This window comes from Cetorhinus maximus, chromosome 3 (assembly GCF_964194155.1).
Source record: "Cetorhinus maximus chromosome 3, sCetMax3.hap1.1, whole genome shotgun sequence".
In the NCBI taxonomy this organism is placed as follows: Eukaryota; Metazoa; Chordata; class Chondrichthyes; order Lamniformes; family Cetorhinidae; genus Cetorhinus; species Cetorhinus maximus.
This window is the reverse complement of record NC_135881.1, coordinates 155,946,292-155,972,851: the sequence shown is the minus strand read 5'-3', so window position 1 is coordinate 155,972,851 and position 26,560 is coordinate 155,946,292. Positions and strand designations below refer to the sequence as shown.

The 26,560-nt window shown below is 41.0% G+C and overlaps 1 protein-coding gene across 1 annotated transcript in view; it reads left to right on the top strand.

Moving 5' to 3' along the window:
* The window catches only part of LOC144674322 (E3 ubiquitin-protein ligase MARCHF11-like), a 131,572-nt gene that overhangs the window by 13,059 nt on the left and 91,953 nt on the right, over positions 1–26,560 (top strand). Inside the window, exon 2 of the mRNA XM_078535737.1 lies at positions 24,169–24,324. Within this exon, the coding sequence (XP_078391863.1) occupies positions 24,169–24,324 (156 nt within the window). The remainder of the gene's footprint in view (positions 1–24,168; positions 24,325–26,560) is intronic.

Here is a 26,560-nt window from a genome sequence, read left to right as displayed (position 1 = left end):
ATAAAACCTCATCCAGCGGCAGGATGAGGTTTCATGTAGGGTATTAAAAATTTTAATAAAGTTGTTATGGAAATTATGAACATGTCCCAACTCATGTGACATTGTCACATGAGGGGACATGTAAGGGATTTTTTTTTCTCTATTTTTAATATTTTTAAAAGTTGAGGCAATCTCTCTGAGGCTGCACTTAGCCTCAGGGAGATGAGTGCACTCTTTCGTGTGCATGTGCGAAAGAATGCACTCTCGATTTTAGGGCTTCCCCCCACCCGCACAGGGAGCGCATAGCACTTCCCTGCGGACATCATGTTGGGCGGGCCTTAATTGGCCCGCCCATTTAAAATGGCGGTGCGGCCAGCGATCAGGTCCACGCCCGCCCACGATTGGGTCAGCTCCGCCCACCCGATGAATGGAAAATTCAGCCCCATGGGGTTTTTGACCACATGTATGTGGCTCTGAAGGCATTAGCACAGAACTCATTGATACACTTAGGCAGGAAAGTTTTCAATTTCAAAATTTGTTTTGCTGATCATGCAGATTGTGATATGCAGCAATGCATAATGTACATCAAAGTACAGCATGTGGAAAGCTGCCCTGATGCTTTTATCCTGCACTCTTTCAACCACCACATAACTATTCAGGGAAGAGACATAAATCGTTGGACAGCTTGTCCCCTGATATCCTAACTAATTTCACCATTCCATGTGATTCGTAATGAAGAATTCCAAGGTGTTACAATCAGCAAGTAGCAGAGAGGACAATAAATCCTATAAGGGTTCTAAATGGCCAGTTCCTACCCCCTGAATGACCTGCATAAACAGTGTAAAGTAAAGCGTTAATGTTAATGAGGAAATGAGGTTAATTAAGATGTAAGCATGACAGAGTCAGATGACCAAAGGCTCCAAGAGACCAAGACAGAACAGTCCGTGTCTAGAAAACTATATATTTACCATGAGGTCTTTGTAAATCATTCTTAATAAATAGTTTGAAAAACTATATACCTAAATATACCTTGGTAGGGACAATGAACCATGCATGTGCCACCTATTGAACAGCTGCTATCCCTTCCATAACCCTTCAAACACATTGAGGATCCACAGCAAGGATAACAATGGGAACTCTGGAGGAGATAATATGGAAGGTATTGCACAGCTTTGGGCTTACAAGGAAAGGCAGAAAAACAGCAGGTTGATACGCTTTTCATATGTGATTGGAGCCATAGCTAATGATGTCTTGGTGTGACATGGGACTGAGGAGGCCTTGGCATCCTACATGGAGGTTATGAGGGCCTTCAATATGTACTTCAGCCCTAAGAGTCATTGAATGTGCGAGATTCAACCAGATGATCCAAAGGCTGGGTGAATCCATTGATTCATTCATTAATGATGTGTTTTGATTGGCCAGCATGTGTGGATATGGAGCTTTAAAACATGAGTTAATTTGTGACTGCTTGTAGTTGGTATGCTCGATGACACACTTGGACTTTTTACAATCCAAAGTGGATTTGACTTTGGAGAAGGCTGAACAGTTTGCAAGGCAGGCAGAGCTATGACTGCAGAATCAGGGTGTACTTCAGGGAGACGTGGAGGCTCAGGAAAGGGCAATCCAGTATGTAAGGCCAAAGTCCGGAGCCCTGCCCAACTAAAGGCCCACGGAAAAGCCTGCCAAAATGGCTGAAGGGGTGGGGAGAACCCTTCCACCTATGTTAAAATGTTCCAGATGCGGTGCCAAAAGACAACACCACCGGGAAGACTGCCGAGCAGGGGGAGCTGAATGCTTTCTCTATGGCAAGCCTGGGCATTTTAAACAATTCTGCAAATCTAAAACACAATTAACAGGAAGGAAGTTGGAACCAGCCACCAACCATTTTAAAGTCCAGGAAATAGGAAATACAGCATCCCAACTTCAAGATTTCCTAGGAGAAACCTAATAAACATTTCCAGTCTGTAGAGTTGGAAGTCCAACGATGCAGAACAGAATTTAATTTGGACACTGGGGCAGGAGTCACAGTCTTATCGGACAAATTGGACTGGCTTCAGAACTGGCTTAAGGAAGTAAAAATCCAACTATCTAACAAAGCTACAAGGGCTAGGAGGCACAGACTTCAAAGTGAAGGGTCAGTACACTGCAATCCTTAGGCATGAAGTTAAAGAAATTAACAAACCTTTTTATATATTACATAACTAGCAAATTTCTCTGCTCAGCAGGTCAACTTGTTTGGGACTTGGTCTTCAACAAAAGATCAATGAGGTAACAGTACAGGATAGCAGAGCAATATTCAAGGATGAATTTCCAAAGTTGTTTAGAGGACCGGTAAGCCTCAAACCTGCAACAGAAATTGAAGTCCACTCATTACGGAATGAGCTGCTCTTTATTGCAGCAACACCATCCGTTGGACCACAGGAGGAGATTACAGATATCTCACTTCTCTTTGAAGACAAGCTAGAAGAGGCGGAAACAGGAAGGACTATACAAGATGGTGACTATTTGTTAGAGGAGTTTCTTGACCTTGGTTGGCTCTTTCTGGACACAGTTCAAGGGAATGAAGCCATTGCAGAAGCAGAAGATCTGTTTGAAGAAGAGGTCTTAGATCTTGCCACACTCTTTGACTCCACACCTCTCAAGTCTCTGTTATCTCTTTTGAGCAGAATCATTGTTTTGATGAAGAAGATTTAAAGAGGTGAATTTGCATATGCATTCCACTAACCCACCAATGACATGCATCAACAATTGCTTGCAGTCATCAGAAAGATATCCAGGGAGGTGCTTAACTTCAGGTTGGATCAAACCAATAGAGGAAGTTCAGAGCATTTTAATTTGTATGGAGGTAAGCTACAGCTCACACTTGGGTTTTGCCAGCAAGTCATGGATGCACTCAAATCTCCTTTCTGTAAAGAAGCAGAGGCCCAAACTACAGAGCTTCTACAGCTGAAGATTACTACACAGGAACTTCATATAGATCCAGGTCTGGAAGTTTATTCCATTGTCGTTGATGGTGCAGTCCTACATTCTCATGCTGACACCGTGATCCTATTGCCTACAGTGGAGCAGCCTCACGTTGAAGCGAGTGTGGAAATGATACCATTACCCACAGAAAGTGCAATTCCTACCCTAAGAGTAGTTGGGAAGTCGTCTTTTCCTCGTATCCGGCAATGCCTTCAGGGTGTTCCTTGTGCTTCTTTTCATCTACCCGATTCATTCATGTCTTATGAATTCTTCTCTCGTTGTCACAACTGTGAATGATACAGCTGCGAAATTCTTCATAGAGGATGAAAGTGCTTCATTTTCTCAAGCCGGTGCTTTCACCTTTCCCCAGTGTGCAACACAGAATTACAGAGAGAATGTCAGTTTGTTGTCTTCCTTTTCAAGGGGTTGTTTTCGTCCGAGACCTGAAGATTTCTCTCTTAAATCAGATTTGCCTTGATTGGTTTTCACAGCCTTTATATTCAGGTTGTCGTAAGAGTCACAGTCCATGAACCAGCTGTCATGAGAAGCTGCTATCCCACTTCACCAATGTGTTTGCATTCCAAGGAGAAGATAATGGAACTCAAATGTCCAACACATCCTCCAAGAGAGCCCAGAACACTGTTGGGGATTGATGCCTTTGGTGACCGTGACTTGGAGGATTGGGGAGATAGGAGTTGGATGGAAACTGTAAAAAGTATGAGGTTTACAGATGCTGGGAATGTAATGTAAATAGCTTAACAAAATAATGTAACAGTTTTGAGATTATACATGAGGGGAGATGTAGAGTAAAGGGTTAATAGTTACGTTAATAAGACGATGAGGCTGATGATGATGTAAGCATGATATCAGAGTCAGATGACCAAGAAGCTCCAAGAGAGCAAGACACAGATCAGTCTGTGTCCAGAAAACCATGTGCTTACCATGAGGTCTTTGTAAATAGTTCTTAATAAATAGTTTCAGGAAAAACTATATATTGACTATCTCAAGTCACTCATAAAATAAGCAACGCCTCATCAAGACATGGTAGCAGATCAAAACATGCAGCAGAAAGGGTAGAAAGAATAATTTTGGCCTTCCGTGCACTTTACAATTCTTGCTGGATAATCCAAAATAATTAACAGAAACAGTTTAACACTTACCTCCAACTTCCAAATTTAGCTCCTTCTGTGTTTCTACATGCCCCCGCTTGGCTACATTGTGTTTGAATGTGTTTTGTGGTCATTTTCACATTCCAGTGTAGACAAAATGGATCCGTAGGAAACTTGTGCGTAAATTCTCATTGGTGTAATTCCTGTAGGAGGCTATCAGTTTGAATGTGGTGTCAGTAAGGCCAGAGAAATTTCAGGGGGAGGATTTTTCAGTCGGCGTGTGGGGGTGGGGGTGGGCCCAACATGCCGATGCATAAAATGATGTGCGATGACATTGGGCGTGTGTCCCGACGTCATCGCGCAGTGCCACGATATTTCGTTCAGCGGGTGCACACCGATATGTAAACGGCCTATTAAGGCCATTAATGGAGTCATTGATGTAATTGTTAACGCTGCCCATTCCACCTTAAGGTTGGCGAGCAGGCAAAAAGTGTTAGGAAACCTCATCCACGAGTGGGATGAGGTTTCCTAAAGCTTTTATTAAGTAAATAAATATTTTTTCTGCAAAATCAAAACATGTGCCATCTCATGTGACTCGTCACATGAGAGGACATGTTTAATTGAATTTTACATCCATTTATTTAATAATTACAATAGCCCTTCAATTTCCCTGAGGCAGCTCCGTGCCTCCAGGAGATTGAAGCGCTCTTTCGCGTGCATGTGTCTTACGCTGGGCGGGCCTTAATTGGCCCTCCCATCTAAAATGGCGGCTGCCCCTGCCTGCTCCCGCTGAGCCCACCTGCCACCTGAAAAATTAAGGCCCAGGTCATTGTGTGCATAATTTGTAATCCATTAAGAGGAGATATATTCCTTCAGTTCAGTTCCAAACATCCTTATTTCAGTTTTAGCAGAGTCAAGTATGGTGGAAAGCTAGCAGCAAAATATCTTAATCTTACCATCAGAGAAAAATCCCCTACAGTATAATATATTTTTGTTATTTTCTCACACCAGTCACACTGATGGCCTTTGAGTGAAATTGCTAAGTTTCACTGAATTTTAAGCAAATTTATGCAGTTTTATTCAAAACCACATTGAAGCTATCAATTCTGTTACCCATTGAACCCGAATAGCCAGAAAGGAGAATTTTGACCTCCAGAGAGATTCACTCTATATGCTGGATATCTAACTGGGAAGTACTTGAAGTCAAAACAGTGTCAAAAGTGGAATCTCCAATACTCCAACATCTCTAGGATCTAAAAAGAAAAACTACGTTACACGAGTACACAACTCTGATACTTTGCACACTTTAAATAAGCCATCATAAAAATGAATATGGAGATATATTTATAGATTTTAAATATATGTAATGGATAATTTTCTTAGTTTATTCTCCCTTGGTGAAGCTTCACCTGTCAGGATTGCATATTGAGAATTCTGATCCACATTCCCACTAAAATTGATAGACTGAAAACAAAGTGCCTCTAAAGCTGTGCGGCCATAAAACAACACGAAAGTCCCCATGCTGACCATGTAAAAGTCAGCCCCTTTTAAATACCATGTGTGCACAGCTGTGCTAAAAAATTAAAGGAGTCATACAATTTAAAAAAAAATCACCCACACATTTGAGAAAAGAATTATATGAAACATTGAATGAAAATAATGAAGGGCATGCAGATCCAAATTTCAGATATGTTCTCTCAACATGCAAGGATCCAGTCAGCAGGTCTGGCAGCACCTATGAGGGGAGAAACTGAATTAACATTTCAAGTCATTGACATTTTGTGGATGACCAAAGGCCAGTTAGCTTACCATCTGTCATTGGAGAAATGCTAGAATCCATTATGAAGGAAGTAGTGGCAGGGAATTTACAAAATCATAACACTATTAGGCAGAGTCAAAATGATTTTATGAAAGGGAAATCTTATTTACCAAATTTATTAGAGTTCTTTGAGGAGGTAACAAGCAGTTTGGATAAAGGGGAGCCAGTAAATGTACTGTATTTGGATTTCCAAAAAGCATTTGATTAAGTGCCACATAAAAGGTTACTACACAAGATAGGAGCTAATGGTGTTGGGGGTAATATATTAGCCTGGACAGGGGATTGGCTAACTAACATGAAACAGAGAGTTGGAATAAATGGGTCATTTTCAGGTTGGCAAACTGTAACTAATGGAGTGCCACAGGGATCAGTGTTGGGACCCCAACTACTTACAATCGGATGAAGAAACTGACTGTATTGTAACTAAATTTGCTAATGATACAAATGTAGGTAGGAAAGCTGGTTGTGAAGAGGATACAAAGAGCCTGCAAAGGGATATAGATAGGTTAAATGAATGGGCTAAAAAATTGGCATATGGGGTAAAATGTGGGAAAATGTGATGTCGCCCACTTTGACGGGAAGAACAGAAAAGCAGAATATCATTTAAATGGAGAGAGTGTGCAGAATGCTGTAGAACAGAGTGTCCTTGTACATAAATCTCAAAAAGTTAGCATGCAGGTACAGCAAGTCATTAGGAAGGCTGGTGTTTATTGTCAGGGGATGGAGTATAAAAGTAGGGAGGTTTTGTTGTAAATATACAGGGCATTGGTGTGATTGCATCAGAGTACTGTGTACAGATTTGGTCCCCTTACTTAAGAAGGGATATACTTAAATTGGAAGCAGTTCAGAGAAGGTTCACTAGGCTGATTCCTAGGATGGAGGAGTTGTCTTATGAGGATAGGTTGAGCTTGTTGGACCTGTACTCATTGGAGTTCAGAAGAATGAAAGGTGGCCTTATCGAAACATATAAGCTTCTGAGGGGGCTTGATGGGATAGATGCTGAGTGGATGGTTCCCCTCATGGAGGAATCTAGAACTAGGGGGCACAGTTTAAAAATAAGAGATCTCTCATTTAAGATTGAGATGAGGAGGAATTTCTTCTCTCAGAGGGTCATTGGTCTTTGGAATTCTTTCCCCAGAGAACAGTGGAGTCTGGGTCATTGAATATATTCAAGGCTGAGTTAGACAGATTTTTGATCTACAAGGGAGTCAAGGGTTATGAAGGACTGGCAGGAAAGTAAAGTTAAGGCCAAAGTCTGTTCAGCCATGATTGTATTGAATGTGGGAGCAGACTTTAGAGGCTGAATGGCCTACCGCTTCTATTTATTATAATCTTATGGGCCAGGATTTTCACCTTGTTGGGCGGGCGCGGTGGGCAGGCCTGGGAGCAGTTGCAAAGTTGACTGCCGCTCGCGATCGGGCCCTGACATCAATTTCACACTGGCTGGCCAATTAACGGCCAGCCAGCATGAAACGCACACTGCAGCGCTCAGCACTGCTGTGTGGGGGTGGGAGGAGGTCGATTGCGGAGGTTCACACATGCGCATGGGTGAGCACAATGAAAGCCCCCTGAGGCACAGAGCTGTCTCAGGGAGCTGAAGATTTATAAACTCAAAAATTAAAAACTTAAGCAATGTTAAAAACATGTCCCCTCATGTGACTCTGTCACATGAGCAGGAACATGTTATGAATGAAATTTAAAACTTTTTATTTAATTTTTATTTGTTGTTAGAAACCTCATCCTGCCCGTGGATGAGGTTTCCTAAAAAATCCAAAGGCCACTTGGCCTATTCTCCTGCCGCCAACCGTAAGGTCGGATGAGCAGCGAAAAATTTCATTTAATTATTACTTTAATGGCTTTAGTAGGCCTGTTAATTGTTGGCGGGTGTGCTGCTGACTTCCGCGCAGGCCTGCCTACCGAGATATTGCGCGAGTGCGTGATGACTTTGGGATGCTCACCCGATGTCATCGCGCATCATTTTACATTCGTTTGGGTCAGGCATGTGCCCACCTGACGTGTGCAATATTCTGCCCATGATGATCTCTCATTGACTTGAAACATTAACTCTGTTTTTCTTTCCACAAGTTCTGCTGGATCTGTTGAGAATTTCTAGCATTTTCCGTTTTTATTTCAGATTTCCAGCATTTGCGGTATTTTGCTTTTATGTGCAGCTTTTGTTGGGAGGGCAAACTCATTGAAAGATCTATCTAATATTTTTTCCAAGGCAATTTATAGTAATTAAGTGCTAAGGTTTTGTTGTGTACTCACATTTATCTGTAAGTAATTTTAAGCGTACTAAACTCATTTTTCATGACTTAGGATTCTTATGAGAGAAGTTTTTTATCCATGCAGTCAAGCTGGATGACTAGTCATGTTCCAAAGGTACAATTATTGTATTCTACATAATTAAAATCTAATCCTAAGTAGTACACAATGGCGTATTTTTTCCCTTCAAAAAATGGGCAGTAATCTGTTAAGAGTACATTGCCTACAAGTCCAATTGTCATTCTGTTCAAATCAATGTAATGAAAATCTGTTGGGTTCTATAATGGGTAGGCAATCAGAATACTGCCCATACAGTGAATGAAAATTGAACACAATCTCCTTGTAAACAGAAATCAAAAACAAAATAAATGCAGCAACATTACTTTTAAACAAGATAGCTAGTCTTAATTTACATCAATGACCGAAAAAAACAGTAGAAAATATATTGCAATTTTTTTGTTAGGACATTATTTGTGAATACAGAACTAACGGTTAAAAAAGTGAAGAACCCAGTGGAATGTAAGACCTGTACAATTCAACTGAGGTAAATAAACATCTAACCAATTTTGCAGGAATCCATTTGTGTATTTAGAGATAATTTTCAAGCTGCATTGATTGTTTCACAATGTTCTGTCACTCAGTGTTTTCATGTAAGAATCCAGAGCTTTATATTAACCTTTTATATTGAATAAGCAGCCTTACAGGAGTTGAGAGACAAAAATAATGATAAATGCTTTAAAACATCTTAAATATCTTTTTGCTATTGCGTGAATGTCTAACAATACCTTAACTTAATGATTCATAAGTTGTCAAGTGCACAAACATTGGATAACCAATCTTGGTCATGCCTGTATAGTAACATGTCAAACATGCTTTCAGACTGGTCTGTGTGTTTTGTTATTTATCAGAATGTTAGTCTGAGCCTAACTACAACCCCATTCCTCACTTTCAGATAAAATCCGTTGGAAACTTATGAAAACATAATTCAGTTAAAAGCTCTTATATTTGAAGCTTATTTGTTAATCAATATTTCATACTAAAAGAAATGGTATTCCATAAGGGAGCAATGGGGAAGTAAGCTAACCAACACTTCCCTTGAGAGCCTTTCATGAGCATGGTTTATGGCTTATGCAAGAGCGACAGAGGACTAAGGTCACCTGTTGCTCTCCCAGTCCTAGAATGGTATGCAGTAAAAGTGGACAAAAATAACAAGAAAAGACTTAAAAATTGATGAGGGGAGAATGGGAATGAAGATGAGGTGAAGTAGAGATTGACTCTTAGACTCTCAAACAAAAGCAAAATACTGCAAATGACAGAAATCTGAAATAATAACAAATTGTTGAAAACACTTTTCAGGTCAGCCAATGTCTTTTCTGTTCTGATGATAGGCCATTGATCTGACATATTAACTCTGTTTCTCACATATGTTATGATCAGTTAGAGACCAGTACATTTAAAAAAGGTCCAAAATTTCAGTTATTTACTGAAAGAATGAAGCTACAAGATTCTACAGTTTAAAACAGAACAATTTTTACTATACAAGAGTCAAACAAAGCAAACATTAAATAGCGTCTTAGGTATCCTCCTATACTATAAAACCCAGAAAAAACATAAGTTAAACATGAATTAATAGGAAAATCTACACGTTAAATGCCAGATATGACTTAAGATAATTATTACAAATTGGCTCAGCAATCTACTCGTGTATAGGTCATCAAACTCAATCACGAAGTTCTTCAAAACTCTGCCCCCCTTACGAAGATTTTCAGCTTCTCCCCTGCTGGGAGCTACCCTGATCCCCAGCTGACAACAGCACACGAGCAACCTGGATTCTATGGTATAGTCTTCACCAAAAATGGCACAGGATGCAAAACCTCCTCAACTTGGCCTGGATGGTACAGATCCAGCAATGTTACTTTCAAGTATCAGAAACAGCTACAGAAACTGCGTATTTGCTTATTCTCAGTTCTTGGATCGAGCCTCTGTCTTCTTCAGCTTACATGTGCTACACCATTGGACTCATCAATTTCGACTGAACTCTGATGGCTCTGACTCCTTTTTTATAGTTTCCACCAGAAGTTTTGTTTTCCAGTCCTCAGCTGCCCCAGAGAATTGGCAGTGGATCCATGAAGCATAAAGTTGTTGTCCTCACTCAGGTTGGCAGCATTCGTCCTCCTACCCCTGTCACTCAGCCAGTGCACTTGCTTTCCTGTCAGCCAGCCCAGACTGCTGCCCCCATGTTCATATGGTATAGTCTGAAACCAGACCTCCCTCTAAAACCATCTGCTGCTGAGTACCAGCAACCCTCCACCAGCCATGCTGCAACCACTGCAGTAGCAATGTGTAGGAGCACTAGGACTGGCAAAAACACAGGACAATGTAGGTGTAGAAATCAGGGCAGGGAACTGTGATATACTTGAGCAAATTAGTATTGAAAGGGAGGAGGTATTAGCGGTTTTAGTGGGCTTAAAAGTGGATTAATCCCCAGGCCCAGATGAGATGCTTTGTGAGGCAAGGGAGGAGATTGCAGGGGCTCTGACCCTAATTTTCAAATCCTCTCTGGCCACGGAGAGGTGCCAGAGGACTGGAGGACAGTGAATGTGGTACCATTATTCAAGAAGGCTAGTAGGGATAACCAGGTAATTACAGGCCCATGAGTCTAACATCAGTGGTAGGGAAACTATTGGAAAAAATTCTGAGGGACAGGATTGATTTCCACTTGTAGAGGCAGGGATTAATCAGGGATAGCCAGCATGGCTTTGTCAGGGGGAGATCATGTCTAACAAATTTATTGAATTTTTTGAGGCGGTGACTAGTTGTGTAGATGAGGGTAGTGCAGTTGATGTAGTCTACATGGACTTAGTAAGGCTTTTGACAAGGTCCCGCATGGGAGAATGGTCAAGAAGGTAAGAGCCCATGGGATCCAGGGCAATTTGGCAAATTGGATCCAAAATTGGCCTAGGAGCAGGAGGCAGAGGGTGATGGTTGAAGGTTGTTTTTGCAATTGGAAACATGTGACAAGAGGTGTATTGCAAGGATCAGTGCTGGGACCCTTGCTGTTTGTAGTGTACATTAATGATTTAGACGTGAATATAGGAGGTATGATCAGTAAGTTCGCAGATGACACGAAAATTGGTGGTGTCGTAAATAGTGAGGAGGAAAGCCTTAGATTACAGGGTGATATAGATGGGCTGGTAAGATGGGCAGAGCAGTGGCAAATGGAATTTAATCCTGAGAAGTGTGAGGTGATGCATTTTGGGAGGACTAACACGGCAAGGGAATACACAATGAATGGTAGGACCCTAGGAAGTTCAGAGGATCAGAGGGACCTTGGTGTACATGCCCATAGATCCCTGAAGGCAGCAGCACAGATAGATAAGGTGGTTAAGAAGGCATATGGGATACTTGCCTTTACTAGCTGACGCATAGAATATAAGAGCAAGGGAGGTTATGTTGGAGCTGTATAAAGCGCAAGTTAGGCCACGGCTGGAGTACTGTGTGTAGTTCTGGTCACCACACTATAGGAAGGATGTGATTGCACTGGAGAGGGTGCAGAGGAGATTCACCAGGATGTTGCCTGGGCTGGAGTGTTTCAGCTATGAAGAGAGACTGGATAGGCTAGGGTTGTTTTCCTTAGAGCAGAGAAGGCTGAGGGGGGACCTGATAGAGGTATACAAAATTATGAGGGGCATGGATAGGGTAGATATGAAGAAACCTTTCCCCTTAGCGGAGGTGTCAATAACCAGGGGGCATAAATTTAAGGTAAGAGGCAGGAGGTTTAGAGGGGATTTGTGGAAAATCTTTTTCACCCAGAGGGTGGTTGGAATCTGCAACACACTGCCTGAGGGGGTGGTAGAGGCAGGAACCCTCACAACAATTAAGAAGTATTTAGATGAGCACTTGAAATGCCATAGCATACAGGGCTATGGGTCAAGTGCTGGAAAATGGGATTGGAATAGATAGGTGCTTGATGGCCGGCATGGACATGATGGCCAGAAGGGCCTGTTTCTGTGTTCTATCACTCTATGACTTGGAAGACATGTACTCAAGGGAATGGGCAAGGATGATTAGTTGGAATTTTATGGATTTTGGATGGATTATTGGGTGAAGTTAGTTTGGTATTGTTTTATGGTGCCTTTCATTTCAATATTGTAGCCAGGACGACACAGTAATGGTCAGTGACGGAGGGAAGGTAAGATGTGTAAGGGAATTTCAAGTCGTCTTCAGTGGAACCATAGTCAATGAGGCAATCACGGACAATACAGCTGGAAACTAGATGTGTTGACAGCCTCCTCCTTCTTCTAACTCCTCTTCAGCTGCTTGGTGTATTGTTACATTGCCTGAAAAGCATCCAATTTTGTTATAATCTTGGAGAAGATCAGTAACTCTTTTTTTAAAAAGAAGAGGCCTGAAATCTCAGTTATTTACCGTAAGAATGAAGCCACAAGATTCCTTGGGTTAAAATGGAAGAAGTTTTACTATATAAGAGTCAAAACAAAGTAAACACTAAATACTATCTTAGTTAATCGCCTATAGTCTAAAGCCCAAAGACTACATTAGTTAAGCATGAATTAACAGACAAATTGCAGTCAATTATAAACTGTTATAAATTACACATCAAATGGCAGATATGAATTGGCTCAGCAATTTACTCAGCATATAGGGTCATCAAACTCGGTCACAAAGTCCTTCAAACTGTCCTCTTTATGAAGAATTTCAGCTCCCCTCCCTCTAGGATTTAGCCTGATCCCCAGCCAACAGCAGTGCGCAACCAACCCAAATTCCAAGGGTCTTCACCAAAAATGGCACACGTCTTCAGAACCTTCTCAACTCAGTCTGGATGGTGTAGGTCCACCAATGTTATCTTAAGGTAACAGCAATGGCTGCAGCTACTGTGTATTTGCTTATTCTCAGCTCCTGGATCTAGTCTCTGTCTTCTTTAGCTTGTCGTACTGCACATTGGACTCATCAATTTCTACTGAGCTCTGTCTCCTTATATATAGTTTCAACCAGAAGTTTTAGTTTCAAATCATCAGTTTCAGTCTTAATTTCCTCAGCATTCGGGAGGGTCAGTTTCTTTCTTCAGTTTTCCGTTTCAATTAGTGTCTGCCTCAAAAAATACAAACTTTGACTACAAATTCTATCACACACAAGTGTGCCTAATTTGCTGAAGGTTTTCAACATTTCTGTTTTTACCTCACTCTTCCTATGTTGTTTAGCTTCTTGAGATGTATTTCAGTTGGTTGTATGAAAAAATAAATGATGTCCACCCTGATGAAGTATTTGATAGTCTAACTAAATTTTATTGAATCGTTTTACTTTTATATGCTACTGTCAAACAAGCCAATAAAAGTTGTAACAATTACATCCATGCAACACAATATTTTGAAGCAGGCCCTCTACCTGTTAAGATGATTGTTATCCTGACAAGGTACTTTGTTTGAAGTTGTAACTAAAGATCAGATGCATTTATTAATACATCAGCAACTAGCCATGACATAGCAGGAAAAATACAGCAAATAAAGATCAGTGGAGACTATCCTCAAAATTAGATAAGACATCATAAATAGAAAATGACATATTGTCGGTCGTGCGTAGCTTAAGAGGAAGTTCAACCATAAAACTATTGAAAAATTAAAATATTACAAGTCACTATGGTTGGCATTCTTTTCCCTCACTAAATGTTATTTTAAAATATATATATTTGTGTTTTGGGAGGAGTTGCTGAACCTGATTGTAACTAAATGCAACTTGTTTCTAAATAGCTTAGGCTTGGACATTAACTTGTGTGCTATATTCTTTGACTACTAACAGTATATTCAGGAAAAATCAACTCAGCTGAATGCAGTTACATATATTTTGCAGGACCTCTGCACCTTTTCCTGCAAATTTACAGTGGATATGGTGAAGAGAGCTTCAGAAATGGACTTCAATGTATATTCGATGCAATTTGCAGAAACAGCTAGCAGTAATTAATTTTAACTCTTATGTGCTGTAGCCAGCAAGAAATAATCCATCACAGAACTATTTCATTAATTACACTGTGCAGGTTTGCCAATGGGGATTTGGCAGTACCATATTTTATTTGAGACAGCTTTGTTTGTCTTATGCACTTCGGTAATTCTCTCAGCGTTGCAAGCATATTTTGTAGAAGTGGAAGTCACCACAATTAGCTTTCAACAAACACATAATAATATTACACTCAAACTTGCTTTGCTATGTACTCTTGGCATTCAGGAGGATATTTTAAAATAATGTGACAAAAACATGCAAAATATGCTTTATTTGCAACAAACGAAATGTCTGACCATTAAAGACTATATTGTGCATATGCTACCTTAAAATGTAAAGGAATTTTCCAAGTAACATCTTCCATGTGGGATTCTATCTAGTCAGTACATCCAATAATTCTCTTTCTTTCTCATTTTTAAAATGTTAGAACCACAAATCCAGAAACCATGCGCCAGAAAATTGTATATTCGAAATTCTTTAAGATTTCCAGGAAAGCACTTCCATTGGCAGTTTATTCCTAATGATTCCTGGAGAAATTCCCTTTTCCTGGAGAAATTTGTTTTGAATTGTCTATTTAACTTACTTTTCCTTAACTTAAATTTACGAACATAGGTCTGAAATTCAGTATACCCCTGAAAAACCCATATATGTTCAACTTATCAAATTGCTCAAGATATTAAAATCTTTATGAAATCTCCTCCTAGTCACCTGAAGAGAGATAAGTCCCAGGGTACAATCACTCTTCATACTAAAGGCCTCTACATGCTGGTATAAATGTTGTAGCCCTCCATTGAACAACCTCCAATAATAATGATAGTCAATACAAAATTGGACATGATATTCCAGAAGGAAGCATTTTCTGAGATCATTATATGTAATAAAATAATGAACATGTTTTTATCAATAGGTTAATAATTTTGTTATAAACAGCTCATTGCTAGGCACAGTTGCGTGAAAAACCAACTAAGATGGTCACAGACACAATGGGGTAGAATATTAACAGCTAGCAGCAGGTAGGCTGGAATGCATACTTAGGGCAGGGTTTCCCCCCCGTTGGGGGCGAAGTTGAATGGCGGGCACGCACAGGCGCGCCTCCAATCTGTGCCCCTGATTGGGGGTGTGGCACCATTTTATGTGGGTGGGCCAATTAAGGCCCGTCCAGCGTGATGTCCACACGGAAGCGCTATGCACTCCCTGTGCGGGTGGTGGTGGGGGGGTCCCTAAACCGAGAGTGCACTCTTTCGCACATGCGCAGGAAAGAAAGCAATCATCCCCCTGAGGCTAAATGCTGCCTCAGGGAGATCGGCTGTTCTGTGACAAACACTAAAAATAAAAAATTTTAAAAATTCCTGACATGTTCCCTCATCTGACACTGTCACATGAGTTGTCCATAATTTTTACAAAAACTTAATAATAAAATTTTAAAAAACCTACGTGAAACCTCATCCCACCCGTGGATGAGGTTTCATGCTTTTTCTAGTCCCCGCCGGGGTTCCTGGCCTGCCCGCCAACCTTAAGATTGGATGGGCAGGTCCATTAATTAGCTAAATGACTCTGTCAATGGCCTCAATTGGCCATTGACAGGTCGGCGGGCGCACAGCTGATTTTGCTGAGCCCCTGCCTACCGGAAAATTTAAATGGGGCGGGGTGACGTTGGGAGTTCCGCCCGACATCACCGCGCGTCATTTTACGCATCGGCGAGTTGGCCCCCCCCCCCCTGCTCACCGACGGGAAAATCCTGCCCTTAAAATCAGAGAAAAAGAGAAGCGTGACTGCCACCTGGCGACAATGTGCCAACTTCCAGGATTAAGTAAGCTACATTTGGATGACAACAAAAAACCTACTCGCCGAAGTTGGACATTTCAAATAGGTGGTAATTAATGCCCTTAGGAGACGTTACTGAGACATTTGGAAAATGATTTTAACTTTGAAAGGAAACTTAACACCATAGCATCTATGAAACACCAATGTGTGTACCCTTGGCGGATTACAATTTCTTGAAATTGCACTTCCTCTTACTTCTATGTAGTGCATCCCATGCAATGTCAGCAGAGGTAGAGGAAGGCTGCTCAGACCCCTCCCATGGCTGCTGAAATGCACTTGTCCTATGCCCTCTGGGCTTTGAAACCCTGAGAGCCTCAACAAAGACTGCTCCACCTGCACCGAATAGAGGCAGACATGGCTTTTGGATGAGGCAGCATGTCAGGTATAGGTGAGGAGTGAGAGCACTTTGAATGGAGTTCATTTCCATGTTCTCCTTTTGCCATCATCCCTCTCCTGGGCCAATCTACATCACTCCTCACACATTGTTCCAGACTAGCTTGCTGGAGATCATTGACACATTGTAAGCAACAGAAACGCCTGTTTAAGACAGCAGTCAAGCTGGCATTCAAAGTCTGCATGGCTGTCGCCTGCCCTGCATGACCTCATTTGAAAGCCTCACTTGAAGCTCTGTGGAACTGGCCACTTTCTCCATTGCAGACATTGTCTTAATTCCCTATGCTACTAATCCATTAGCAATTGAGTTGGACTCCTCCGTCCTCTCTGCTATTGTGGATAATGTGTGTCACATGTCTTTCAGTACCTGGCTATATTGTTGACGAACATCTATCATTCAACTTCTCAGTGATAACCCCTGGGGTTCAGAATCTGTGTCTAGCTGAGTTGAGCATGGAGAGGATTCTGCCCATGACATGGACTCTCCATAGCTGTTCCTGTACCCAGTGTCTGGCCTTGCTCACTTGCGTGATGTGAAAACCCAACTAACTCTATCATCAATATGCGTGCATTTGGATTGCTGCAAGGCTGTTCATCCAGTGATGGTGCACCTTCAGTAGGAATGAGGTTCTTTGAGGAATTTCCCTTATGGATGTATTGCAATGCTTACTGTACATGTAAAGGCCTGGAAGACAAAGGGATACCATTTAGTCATGACAAGCCATCAGTGGCAGGCCATATCCAGGCTTGTCCTCTCCCTTGCATTTTGCATGCACCTCAAGGGGTGAAAGAACAGAACTGTGAATGAGTGAAGATGATGTATTTACCTGATGGATGCAGTGCGTTTAGTGAAGTGGCAATGAGACGGATGCATTACATTGTATAAAGAATGGGGTGAGTGGCAGTGGTGGATGGATAGATGGGGAGGTGGTGATAGAAAATGAAGGCTGGGTGCTGCTAGAAGTTGAGTGGGGGTGAAGAGAGATGGAGACTGATTGGTGAGACAGAATAAGAGAGAATGGGGTGTTCAGATCACAAAATGTGGTTGAATCAGTAGATGTAATCACTTTTCCTGACCTGCTTAGGTAATTAAAGTGCATCCTATGTTGCGTCTAAGACATGGGCACAACGCTACTGCTACTTACCTTCTCAGCTACTTGGGAGGTGATGGCATAGTGGTATTTTCACTGGACTAGTATTCCAGAGACCTAGGGTAATGCTCTGGGGACCCAGGTTCGAATCCCACCATAGCAGATGATGAAATTTGAATTCAATAAAAAAATCTGGAATTAAAAGTCTAATGATGATCATGAAACCATTGTCGATTGTTGTAAAAACCCATCTGGTTCACTAATGTCCCTTTAGGGAAGGAAATCTGCTGTCCTTATCTGGTCTGGCCTACATGTGACTCCAGACCCACAGCAATGTGGTTGACTCTTAAATGCAAGGGCAATTAGGGATGTGTGATAAATGCTGGGCTAGCCAGAGATGCCCACAGCCCATGAACAAATAAAAAAATCTCCACCTTGGTGAGAGCTTTATTGGGGAAAAGCATGTTCCCCCTGCTCCTGACTGCAACTCAGCAGTAATTCCAGTGAACCTTCATTGAATCTGGGTGATTACCTTGCTGAGATTGCATCAAGTGGATGCTGATCATGCTCAATGTACAGATAGGTCTGAGGTACACAAGCTGAAGTCAAAATTAATCGAGTTGAAGCCTCAAATTCCTCCCACTGAGTTGAATTCTGGGTTTCACCCGTGAAATCCCATTCCAACCCCAGCTCAGAAACTTGCCTTTACGTTATTATTATTGTGTGTCAATATCTTTAACTTATTACAATCATTTAGCCGGTCCATGCAATCAATTGTAAAAGTGAAATGTGAAAAATTCCTTTGACTAGTTAAATATAATATAGCCATACCACAGTTAACTTAAAGAGTTGATATGAGACTTTTTCATTTATATAGAACTTTTCATAACCACTGGATATTTCAAGTTCTTTATAATGAATGAAATACTTTTGAAGTGTAGTTGTTTTTATAATGAAGGAAGAACGACATGGAGATTGGGGTGATTCCAAGCTCGTTCAGTCTTAACACAATTTTAACTCAGGTCAATAAAGCCAAGAAAGAGGTTATACTAGTCCTTTGCTACGTTCTGCTGAATAGCCCAGTCAAGTGAATTACAGATTACTACCTTTTGTAGCTAGCAAGCTAACACTGCAATCTCCATAACAAAAACAAAAATACCTGGAAAAACTCAGCAGGTCTGACAGCATCTGCGGAGAGGAACACAGTTAACGTTTTGAGTCCGTATGACTCTTCAACAGAACTAAGGAAAAATAGAAAAGAGGTGAAATATAAGCTGGTTTAAGGTGGGGTGGGACAAGTAGAGCTGGATAGAGGGCCAGTGATAGGTGGAGATAACCAAAAGATGCCATAGACAAAAGGACAAAGAGGTGTTGAAGCTGGTGATATTATCTAAGGAATGTGATAATAAAGGTACAGATAGCCCTAGTGGGGGTGGGGTGGGGGGAAGGGATCAAAATAGGCTAAAAGGCAAAGATAAAACAATGGGTGGAAATACATTTAAAAGTAATGGAAATAGGTGGGAAAAGAAAAACCTATATAAATTATTGGAAAAAAGGGGGATCGGAAAGGGGGTGTGGATGGAGGAGAGAGTTCATGATCTAAAATTGTTGAACTCACTGTTCAGTCCGGAAGGCTGTAAAGTGCCTAGTCGGAAGATGAGGTGCTGTTCCTCCAGTTTGCGTTGAGCTTCACTGGAACAATGCAGCAGGCCAAGGATGGACATGTCGGCATGAGAGCAGGGTGGAGTGTTGAAATGGCAAGTGACAGGGAGTTCTGGGTCATGCTTGCGGACAAGCCGAAGGTGTTCCGCAAAGCGGTCACCCAGTCTGCGTTTGGTCTCTCCAATGTAGAGGAAACTGCATTGGGAGCAGCGAATGCAGTAGACTAAATTGAGGGAAGTGCAAGTGAAATGCTGCTTCACTTGAAAGGCCTATTTCGATCCCTTCCCCCCACCTCACCCCCACTAGCGCTATCTGTACCTTTATTATCACATTCCTTAGATAATATCACCAGCTTCAACACCTCTTTTTCCTTTTGTCTATGACATCTTTTGGTTATCTCCACCTATCATTGGCCCTCTATCCAGCTTGTCCCACTCCCCCCTTAAACCAGCTTATATTTCACCTCTTTTCTATTTTTCCTTAGTTCTGTTGAAGAGTCATACGGACTCGAAATGTTAACTGTGTTCCTCTCCGCAGATGCTGTCTGAACTGCTGAGTTTTTCCAGGTATTTTTGTTTTTGTTTTGGATTTCCAGTATCCGCAGTTTTTTGCTTTTATCTTACTGAAATCTCCATTCTGGATCCAGAGTTGGACTTTGAAATTCCAATCATAACATAAGTTATTGTGCAGAAGAAGAACATTTTAAGCATAAATTGCTGGAGTAACTCAGCAGGTCTGACAGCATCTGTGGAGAGAAAGACAGAGTTAACGTTTCGAGTCCAGATGACTCTTCTTCAGACCTGCTGAGTTTTTCCAGCAATTTTTGTTTTTGTTTCAGATTTCCAGCATCCGCAGTATTTTGCTTTTAACATTTAAGCATGTTACATTTTGCAACACCTAAATCCCAATTCCATTGGGAGCTGCTCTTCAAAGTAGGCTGAACAGCACACCAGCTTCATTGTACGTTATATCACTCCAAAGGCATCATAGAATTATTGATATTACAGCCCAGATGGGACCTCGAGTGAGACGAAACCAAAAAAAATACTTCTCACAAGCTTCAATACTGTGCCACCAAATTGGCAAATAATACACGATAATAAAGACACACAAATGTTGTTGATTATATAAGATACGTCTATTATAATTGAAACATTGCAAGACTGTACAGTGAGCCTCACACGTAATGATCACCAAGAACTCCTGGAGACAAAATTGTCACTACATGAAAAAGAATGGTTCCCTCACATTGTCAATAAAGTTGAGGTAGCTGTGAAATTCTGCAGGGCTTGCTAGGGAAACACAGGAGTGCAGAATGTAAGTGGCTGCATTCTGCTGATGCTTTCCATTCGGCCCTTACCTGTTTGTAATAATAGATTATCAGTCAACAGGGGCAATTATGAATTTCTGTGCCTGGCATGGAGCTTTTACTGCCAGTAGTTTGAATTTGTAAAACTACCCCTAAGGTTTCAAGGATACCAAAGGATGAAAAACCGTTAACTTTACACCTGGCGTACCTGGATAATAGTTTGTCGTTCACATAATCCTAGACATCATCAAGACCAATAGGGGAAGTGAATTGAAAAAGTTTTTTTGTGTGTTTGGGTAGTCAATCCAGTTCCTAGAGGACTAGGCACACAGACAGACATTCGGATGATTAGTGTGAATATAGGAAAAAATGTGTTACATTGGAGCAGTAGGTAATATTCTTGAAGCTAGGCTGAGGTACAATGATAGAATTACCTGGAAAAACTCAGCAGGTCTGGCAGCATCGGTGGAGAAGAAAAGAGTTGACGTTTCGAGTCCAACATGACCCTTCGAAGGGTCATGTTGGACTCGAAACGTCAACTCTTTTCTTCTCCACCGATGCTGCCAGACCTGCTGAGTTTTTCCAGGTAATTCTGTTTTTGTTTTGGATTTCCAGCATCCGCAGTAGCTTTTTGTTTTTATCTCCGAGGTACAATGATGTTGGCAGAGGAGATGGAGTTTTACTTTGCTTTTAGCTCAGTGTTGTCCAACATGTTAGCTATCAACCACATGTAGCTAATTGCATTTATGATTAGTAAATAAAAAATGAATAACAGACACAGTCATTGAACACTTACTCATTAGCATGACATATGTATATGTATATTAACCTCGTTGTGCACTTATTGGTAAAATGGTATGACAAAATCAGGGTGTATGAATGTTATTTGATCATTGTGAATTTTTTAGTTCATTGAATACCGAAGGCTAGCTGATGTTTGTTAAGTAAAAGTGTACATATGAAGTGTACCTATATTGTGTGAGAGGATTTAAGGAATTTTGACTAAAATAGTCCATGTAGCTAAAACTGTCGCCAAAGCAATTTCTATTGGGCAACGCTAGTCTATCTGTGCTAAAGCAGACTTAAGAGTGATTGATACTGACAATGTTTGCTGAAATGGAAAGTGTTTCTTCAGCACTAATGTCCTTCATCTTGATACGCACAGAAATAATGATGGAAAAATAGGAAGATTTATGGGATTAAAAAACACATTTGCAGAGTTTAAGATTTGCATAAATTTATGAGAAACTATTATTGCCACTCTCGAGAGAGCACACATAAAGCATCTGCAACAGCCTTATTGAATCAAAAAATTCAGAGCACGTCAATACATAAGAGCATGATAAAGCAGAATGATGTGATCCAAGTGGACAGACAAAACAGCATTCAAAAGTTAGAGATCAAGGAAGGAAGCAAATCTTGGACGAAAAGTTATGAGCAAGGATAACAACTATCCAGTCACAACACAGCATACTGTGATAGGCAAAAAAGAATGAGCTGTGGTTGTAGAAAGTATGGTTGAAGAGTAACAAGGAATATCTGTCATTTCAAGAAGTTTGGGCCTAATATAATTGGCATAAGTGATTCTGAGGACAATGGCAACAAGGCTGAAGTGTATGAGAATGAAGAGCCAGCGAGGCACAACAAAGACATTTTATTTAAAAACGCCATAGTCTACTGAGGAATATGACATTTCCTCCATACCTAAAGCATTGTGTGGCGAAACAATATTAAGATATAAGACTGTTTGATTTTGAGGTGTGAATTTTCCTTGGAGTAGCAGGCCTGCTTCTTTTATGTCAATGACCTTGTTGGAATGCCGGATGTTCTCTACGGCGCAATGTATTCCAGTGAAGTTTGCTACTGATAAATATCCAATTAATTGCTAACTGGTAACATTTCAGAATATCTTTATGTTTTAGCCAGGAAGCTTGTAAGCATTGTTCTGTAGATGTGATTTTTCTTTGTTATGGATGAGGTTCATACTCTTTAAGATACTTTTTTCAGGCTCATTTGTTTAATACACATAATACATGATCCATGATCAAGAGAATAGGCAACTCATTGGCACCACAGAAGGATGCTTTAGTGACTGGAAGCCAGTGTCCAGTGGCGTATCACAGGGATCTGTGCTTGGTCCCTTATTATTTGTCATTTATATAAACGACATCGATGACTATGTGGGGGGTAGGATTAGTAAATTTGCGGATGACACAAAGATTGCCCGGGTGGTTAACAGTGAGGTTGAGTGTTTTGGGCTACAGGAAAATATAGACGGGATGGTCAAATGGGCAGATAAGTGTCAGATGGAATTTAACCCTGAAAAGTGTGAGGTGGTACACTTTGGAAGGAGTAATTTGACAAGGAAGTATTCAATGAACGGCATGACACAAGGAAGCTCTGAGGACCAAAGGGACCTTGGCGTCTGTGTCCATAGATCTCTGAAGGCAGAGGAGCATGTTAGTGAGGTGGTGAAAAAGACATATGGGACACTTGCCTTTATCAATCGAGGCATAGGTTACAAAAGTAGGGAGGTCATGCTGGAGTTGCATAGAACCTTAGTGAGGTCACAGCTGGAGTACTGTGGGCAGTTCTGGTTGCCACATTATAGGAAGGATGTGATTGCAGTGGAGGGGTTGCAGAGGAGATTCACCAGGATGTTGCCTGGGATGAAACATTTAAGTTATGAAGAGAGGTTGGATAGACTTGGGTTGTTTTCGTTGGGGCAGAGAAGACTGAGGGGCGACCTGATCGAGGTGTACAAGATTATGAGGGGCATGGACAGGGTGGATAGGGAGCAGCTGTTCCCCTTAGTTGAAGGGTCAGTCACAAGGGGGCATAAGTTCAAGGTGAGGGGCAGGAGGTTTAGGGGGGATGTGAGGAAAAACCCTTTCACCCAGAGGGTGGTGACGGGCTGGAATTCACTGCCTGGGAGGGTGGTGGAGGAGGGTTGCCTCACATCCTTTAAAAAGTACCTGGATGAGCACTTGGCACATCATAACATTCAAGGCTATGGGCCAAATGCTGGTAAATGGGATTGGGTAGGTAGGTCAGGTATTTCTCACATGTCGGTGCAGACTTGATGGGCCGAAGGGCCTCTTCTGCACTGTGATTCATTCCTAAACCTCAGCCAATGTCACTCATACACTTTGACAGGAGATGTGGTGACAGCCCCTCTTATTTTCTTCTTCTTTGTGATCTAGTCCAAGATCAATAGTTAGTATCTTCCCTTACTCCATGTTTGAGGTCAGGAACTCAGCAAGTAAAGGAACACAGAAAATAGTGAATTAATTCCAGATGTACAGTTCTAACCAGTTCTAAATAACTGAAGATAAAGCATGCACCCTACATTGACCATAAGATTAGGGTAACCTACTCTCTGAGCAAGAAGTTAAAAAAAGCACTTCAGATTTGTATTACAAAGAAAAAGACCCACCTGAAATAATTACATTTGGGGACATTTATTTAAAGTTCAGGTCAGAGGTTTTCTATTCAAATCTCAGATTTTTGCTAGTCCTTTAAGACTGAGTGAGAAAGGAAAGCAATGAAAAAACATGATCAATTATAGAAGGTTTTAAAGCACACCATATTAATCTGAATACTTTGAGAATCATATGGTGCCTGAGGATATATTTCATGTGAGGGAACATCTGAACTAAGCATATTTGCACTAGATGGTGGTAACTGTATTGCAGTTTGTTACATCTTTTGTATTTTGTTTTCCCTTTGTGCCTCCTTAAGGGTGAATTGCTGAGTCCTTGCCGATGTGATGGCTCAGTACGCTACTCGCACCAGCCCTGCCTTTTGAAGTGGATTAGTGAAAGAGGGTCATGGAGCTGTGAGATTTGCTGTTACAGATACCATGTTGTGGCAATAAGGATGAAAAGACCATGCCAGGTAAAGAGTCATCATATGAAGTATTCATTAATAAAGTCAATTTCAAACCATAGGCTGAGATGTCTGTACCTCATGAAGGCTTTTATGTTACAATGACAGACTTTGCTTACACAAATTAGTTATGCCGGTGCACCTTTAATGTTCAGTGAACTTTATTTTGTGGGTTCACAAGAAGGTGGTGCTGACAATGTGAGCCATCCAAAATATTGAGAGTAAGTTTGCAATTACTGCATCAAATGTTTCCACAACCTCAAACTAATGCATGCTTGTACGGTCCAGACACAGTAAGACCAGAGCATGAGAATGTGACTATTCAATCCAAAAAGGCATATAAAAAAACCTCAGTATCTATTGGTGTCAGATTTATCCTCGTTGTAATTATAGCTTTCTTTTCAGATAAGAAACAAGTATTGCTTTATATAGAATATAAAAGAAATCATATTGTGAATTGAAACTGCATTGTTTGACATTAGTAGAAGAGTGCGAACAGATTCATATAAAAATCCGTTGTCTATTAACAAAGACACTAACTTGGAATATTTTAATATTGGTAACACATTAGTTGCTTACGTTTAGCTTAATATACTGAAATGGGATGCTATAGATATTTTTTTGTTATGGCAAAAATATATGTGAGTAATTCCATTATGTTATATAATAATGAACTTTTCTTTGATTAAGATGCCCTAATAATAAAATAAACTTTAATAACTACTGAAAACATTCAGTTGTACAAACTGAAACTCACACAAGGAATATTGAGATAAATGTTTCATTCATGCTAAACATATGTTATGACATCATCTTCACACAAGAGATAAAATAGTGCATATTTCTGTCTTTCTGTCTATGCAACTGTGAATTTAATAATGTAGGTGTAAAGATATGATAAAAGTGATTTTGACTATTTTAATATTCTCATCTGTTCAGGTTTAAATAATCATACAAGAATAGACCATAAGACCATAAGACATAGGAGTAGAAGTAGGCCATTCAGTCCATCAAGTCTGTTCAACGATTCATGGCTGATCTGATAATCCTCAACTCCACTTTCCTGCCTTTTCCCCATTACCCTTGATTTCCTTACTAATTAAAATCTGTCTATCTCAACCTTGAATATACTTAATGACCCAGCTTCTACAGCCCACTGCAGTAAAGAATTCCACAGATTGACTACCCTCTGAGAGAAGAAATTCCTCCTCATCTCTGTTTTAAATGGGCGCCCCCTTACTGTGAGATTATGCCCTTTGGTCCTAATCTCCCAAAAGGGGAAACAACCTCTCAGCATCTACCCTGTCAAGCCCCCTAAGAATCTTACATGTTTCAATAAGGTTGCTTCTCATTTTTCTAAACTCCAGTGAGTACAGGCCCAACCTACCCTCATAAGAAAATCCCTCCATATCCAGGATCAACCTAGTGAACTCTCTCTGGACTGCCTCCAATGCCAGTATATCTTTCCTTAGATAAGGAGACCAAAATTGTTCACAGTATTCTAGGTGTGGTCTAGCAAGACTTCCCTATTTTTACACTCCATTCCCTTTGAAATAAAGGCCAACATTCCATTTGCCTTCCCTATTACCTGTTGATCTTGTATGTTAGTTTTTTGGGATACATGAACAAGGACTTCCAAATCCTTCTGTGCTGCAGCCTTCTGCAGCCTTTCTCCATTTAAATAATATTCAGCTCCTCTATTCTTCCTGCCAAAGTGCATAACCTCACATTTTCCCACATTATATTCCATCTGCCAAGTTTTTGCCTATTCACTTAATCTGTCTATATCCCTCTGTAGACTCCTTGGGCAGAATTTTCTGCCTACCGGGCGGGTGGGCCCGACCCAATTGCCGGTGGGCGGGGAGCTGATCCCCGCCGGAGAAGCGGGCCCCGCCGCCATTTTAAATGGGCGGGCCAATTAAGGCATGCGCTTCCTGTGCGGGCAGGGGAGGATTCCCCAAAAGCGAGAATGCGCTGTTTCATGCATGCGCATGAAAGAGCGCACATCTCCCTGAGGCTAAGTGCTGCCTGAGGGACATCGCTGACAGTTGTAAAAACAGTAAAAATAGAAAAAAAAATCCTTAACATGTCCCTGTCATGTGACAATGTCACATGAGATGGGACATGTTCATAAATTTCACTAAAGCTTTATTAAACTTTTTAAATCCCTACATGAAACCTCATCCCACTGGAGGATGAGGTTTCATGTTTCTTCTATTCCCCACCGGGGCTCCTGGCCTGCCCA